The 4,516-nt window shown below is 40.3% G+C and overlaps 1 protein-coding gene across 1 annotated transcript in view; it reads left to right on the top strand.

The window, feature by feature from the left end:
• Nucleotides 1–4,516, top strand: part of NOSTRIN (nitric oxide synthase trafficking) — a 74,110-nt gene that overhangs the window by 34,472 nt on the left and 35,122 nt on the right. The window contains exon 8 of the mRNA XM_007946561.2: nt 3,307–3,432. Coding sequence (XP_007944752.1) covers nt 3,307–3,432 — 126 coding nt within the window. The remainder of the gene's footprint in view (nt 1–3,306; nt 3,433–4,516) is intronic.

The raw sequence follows: 4,516 nt of genomic DNA, 5'->3' as shown, positions 1-4,516 counted from the left end.
CACTATGCTACCAAAGCTCCTTTATATATATATACACACACACACACACACATATATATATACTATATAACCACCAACACTAAACTTACCGCTGTCCAGTTGGATCCAACTGATAGCGACCCCTCCTAGGGTTTCCAAGATGGTATCACCATGGAAGTAGATAGCCCAATCTTTCTTTCAAGGAGCAGCTGGTGGGCTTGAACCACCAGCCTTCTGGTTAGCAGTCAAATGCCTTAGGTACTATGCCACCAGAGCTCCCATATAAATATATATATTGTTTTGTATCTATTTAGGGTTATTTGCTGTAAATTTGCCAAGTAGAAACTTCTAGTCAATACATATATAGTGTAGACTGATGAATGTTGAACAGGGGTTCAAAAGAGTCTCAGCTGTTATTGCTGAGGACCTGAGTATTCTCATAAGAATTAAGGACAGTGATCTCACAGATTGTAGTCATGGCACTCTTTGAGCCCTTTTACTCTATTGTTATCAGGTTAAAATTCACAAGCTCATGTTTCTACAGAGAGATATGGTTCATTGCACTTGATATACAAAAAACAAATGTGCCTGTGTCAGTCATACATCAGAAAAGAGGGATTGTTGAATGACTACTGTATTAATTAGAATAATAAAGTGAGTGGTGTTAATGTTCAGCATTTGGGATGAATGTTCCTCACTACTGTAAAGTTAATCAGAATGTCCTTAAATATAAAGTAGGCCATTTTTAAAAGTCTTTTGTCTTTGTCCTTAGAACTCCTTAATAGCTTAAGTCAAAGGAGTCCTTGGTGTTCCTTAAAGTGTGGTTTGGGGACCACTAGAGTGGGTAGCTATGAGCCGGGTCCAACTCGATGGCATATAACAACAACAACAACAGCGTATCTGAAGGAGCTCTGGTAGCATAATGCCTAAGGCACTTGACTGCTAACCAGAAGGCTGATGGTTCAAACCCACCAGCTGTTCCTTGGAAGGAAGATTGGGCAATCTACTTCTGTAGTGATACCGCCTCAGAAACCCAAGGAGGGGTCTCTATGAGTCGGGTCTGACTCATCGGCACATAACAACAACCACAACAGTGTATCTGAGGATGCAGTGGAAATTCAGATTTTCTGATACCACTACAGAACTACTGAATCAGAAGTGATACTGGTGGGCTGTAGGAATCTGCAATTTTAATAAGCACCCCAGGTCAGTATGAGGCACACTAAATCTTGAGACCAGTCAGTTGCTATTGAGTTGATTCCAACTTGTGGTGACCCTTTGTGTGTCAGAGCAGAACTGTGCCCCACAGGGCTTTCAACGGCTGACTTTTTGAAAGCAGATAGCCAGGTCTCTCTTTCAAGGCACCTCAGAGTGTACTTTAACCTCCAACCTTTCAGCTAGCAGCCAAGCACATTAGCCATTTTCACCACCCAGAGACTGTGTAATCCAAATATCTCATTTCTCAGAGAAGTGAAATGAGTTGCCTGAGCATTTTGAGAAATAGTTTCAGCTACCCTCATGCAGAGAGTTTTGTTTTACTTAAATTTTCCAGAAGACTTAACAACCAGAACAGAAAATTTTAGTCATTGGCGCGCACACACACACACAAAGAAAACCTCACTGCCATCAAGTCAATTCCAACTCATGTCGACCCCCATTGGGTTTCCAAGACTAAAAATCTTTATAGTAATAGATTGCCTCATCTTCCTCCCATGGAGCAGCTGCTAGATTTTAACTGTCAATCTTCTAGCTAGCAGCCAAATGCCTTACCCACTACACCACCATAGTTCCTTTTAGTCATTGGCAAGAGGGAGACTTTTGTGAGAAAGCAGATCCTAGAGGAGCAGGGTGAAAGGAAACCATTTGGTCAGGTTGTCCATAACTTACAGTGAGTGCTGGGCATTGTCCAAGGAGCTTCATTGTAATAATAACACTTGCCAATCTTTATTGATGCTCCATCTATCAGGTGGCAGGTAGTGTGCCACGTGCTATACATGCATTATCCTCTTGAATCCTCAAAGCACCCCAGTGAAGTAGGGACTATTGTTATACCCATTACAGAGATGAGAAAACTATGACTAATGAAGGTAGTAACTTCTCTACAGCCAACCAGCTCTCAAATCCTCTAGTATGATGCCAACGCTAGACTGCTGGCATTGTTTGGTGAAAACAAAGTATATCAGGCCCGTTCTAGTCCCTAAAATTATATGATCTCACAAGTCTCTACCTGTCCTGATAAGAAATACAGGGGTCTAAAGGTTTACCAAATAAGACTTCAGAGTTCATTGGTAGATTGCAATCTAAGTTGGAGATGCCTGACCTGTACTTACATCTCTTCACCTGTGATTTGGTCTTCTTGACTTGATGAACTTGGGAAAATCAGTTTATATTTAAGGGCCTTAAGTCCCTACAAAAAAGGCAAAGAGGCCACATCTTCTGACCTCCTCTAACCGCACAAGAGGAAGACAGAATCACTATCAGTAGCCCAAGACCCATTCCTACAAGGCCAGACATGCTTCCTCCCTCCAGCCTTTACACCAACCACTCCTCCTGCAGCACCCAAAGTCTATCTGCCGGGTTCGATAATTCACTGCAGTGGCCACACAGAACTCATAGATTATGGGGTTTATTAGGGAAGCAACAGGCTACAATTCAAGTTCAGAAACAACATTCAGCCTCTCTTCCAGCCTGATGTCTCTTACCAACAGTCTCTGCCCCTCTCCCAGCAATGTGTGTCTCTCGGTATCTCTTTCTCAGCAGCGTGTGTCTCCCTGTGTCTCTTTCTCAGCAGTGCATGTCTCTTGTATTTCTTTCCCAGCAGCACGTCTTCCTCAGCCAGAGGTCAGAGAGAGCCTTCTGCCTCTAAGAGGCCTCCTTTTGAGCCTGGCAGAGTGGCCAAACCAACCAATCATAACATCAGAATTCTAAGCACCTGAGAGAGAGGGGGATCCTCCCAGAACATTGCTTTGTGTTGCACCCACAGAAATACCTCAGGTGTATGATTTTAACAATCAGAAGCTACTCAGTTTCTCACAGCAAATTCTACCGTGGAGTTTGCAAAGACTTATGGCTAGAAAAGCCATACCAAGTAATTTACTGCAGTGCAGTTCCTCATACGTAGAATTGAGGGAATCAGACTGAAAAGCCATTAGGTTCCTTTCTGGCTCTGACATCCTTTTTTTTTCCTGAAACATTTTTGGGTGCATCATATAGAATTTATGACTTAACCTGGGAGATGAGAAACTTGTAATCGAGACAGACATAACTCTTTCTATGGAATGGCAAAGGGCTTTCATAAATGTGTTAATAAATATGCTTTTACTTTAGCTCCTCAATAAACTGAAAAAATCAACTGAGAAGTTGGCAAAGGAAGAAGAAAATTACTACCAAAAAAACATGGCTGGTTATTCTACCAGACTGAAGTGGGAAAATACACTAGAAAACTGCTACCAGGTAAGTTATACAGTCACAGGTTGGTTTTTTTCTTTCCCCCTTATGGACCTTGCGTGATCTTGAAAATGGAGGCTAGCTCATCAGCTCCGAGACCCTATCTCTGTCTTTAGCTATGACCCTGACTCTTATTGTGACTTTAGATGAACTGCATATCTTCTTGTAGCTTCAATTTTTCCATGGATACAATTACCAGTGAAAATGTATTAAATGCCATTGAGCAGAGTTTCTGCTCCAAATTCTTGACAGACACAATAGTATTCAGATAACCTCAAAAAGGGCTGTCAAAGTAAAGCATAAATTTAGGGCTTAAGTGACAGTTACTTGAAATGGGTGTGATAACTGAGTCATATAGTAATCACTCGTGGAGTTTTCTTGTATGCCAGGCATAGTGTTGTGCACTGGAGACTAGAAGCAGAGGACCATTCCAGTCCTTCAGATGCCCCCAGTCTAGTAGCAAAGACTGACACATAAGGAAATAATTATGAAAAGGAACCACTAGAATGGAAATAATAAAAATGTTGACTCATTGTGAAAAATGCAACCAATGTCACTGAACAATTTGTATAGAAATTCTTAAACATGGACCTAATTTGTATATAAACTTTCACTGGAAACACAATAAAATATTATTAAAAAAGAGAGAAAGAATGATGGCAGATCATCCAATAAAAATAGATAATGGGTATGAGCAAGCAAATCACAGAAGGGGAAATCAAAATCAATAAACACATGGAAAGATGTTCAATCATTTGGTAAAAATTAAAAAGTGACAATATCAAGTGTTAGCAAGAATGTTGGGAAACAAGAATTCTTGTACCCCTCCAGTGAGAACAATTTATTGATAGTAAAACTGAAATGTGCATATATCCACAACCCAGCTGTTCCTTTTTAAGCATATTTCCTGAAGAAATATTTATACCTAAACACCATTATGATGTAGAAGATGGTTTATTGCAGAATTGTTTATAATTCTGTCATGAAAAGGAAAATTGTACGCTATTTTAACACCTACCAATAGAAGAATTAAATATGCTCTAATTTGAAAATGTGCTCTAATTTGGAAAGTGAATCACCAATAAAAGAC

The sequence above is a fragment of the Orycteropus afer genome, unplaced genomic scaffold, assembly GCF_000298275.1.
Source record: "Orycteropus afer afer isolate SDZICR_OR568_19922 unplaced genomic scaffold, OryAfe1.0 scaffold00001, whole genome shotgun sequence".
Lineage (NCBI taxonomy): Eukaryota > Metazoa > Chordata > Mammalia > Tubulidentata > Orycteropodidae > Orycteropus > Orycteropus afer.
Note: the sequence above shows the minus strand (reverse complement) of the source record. Positions and strands in the feature narration are given on the sequence as shown.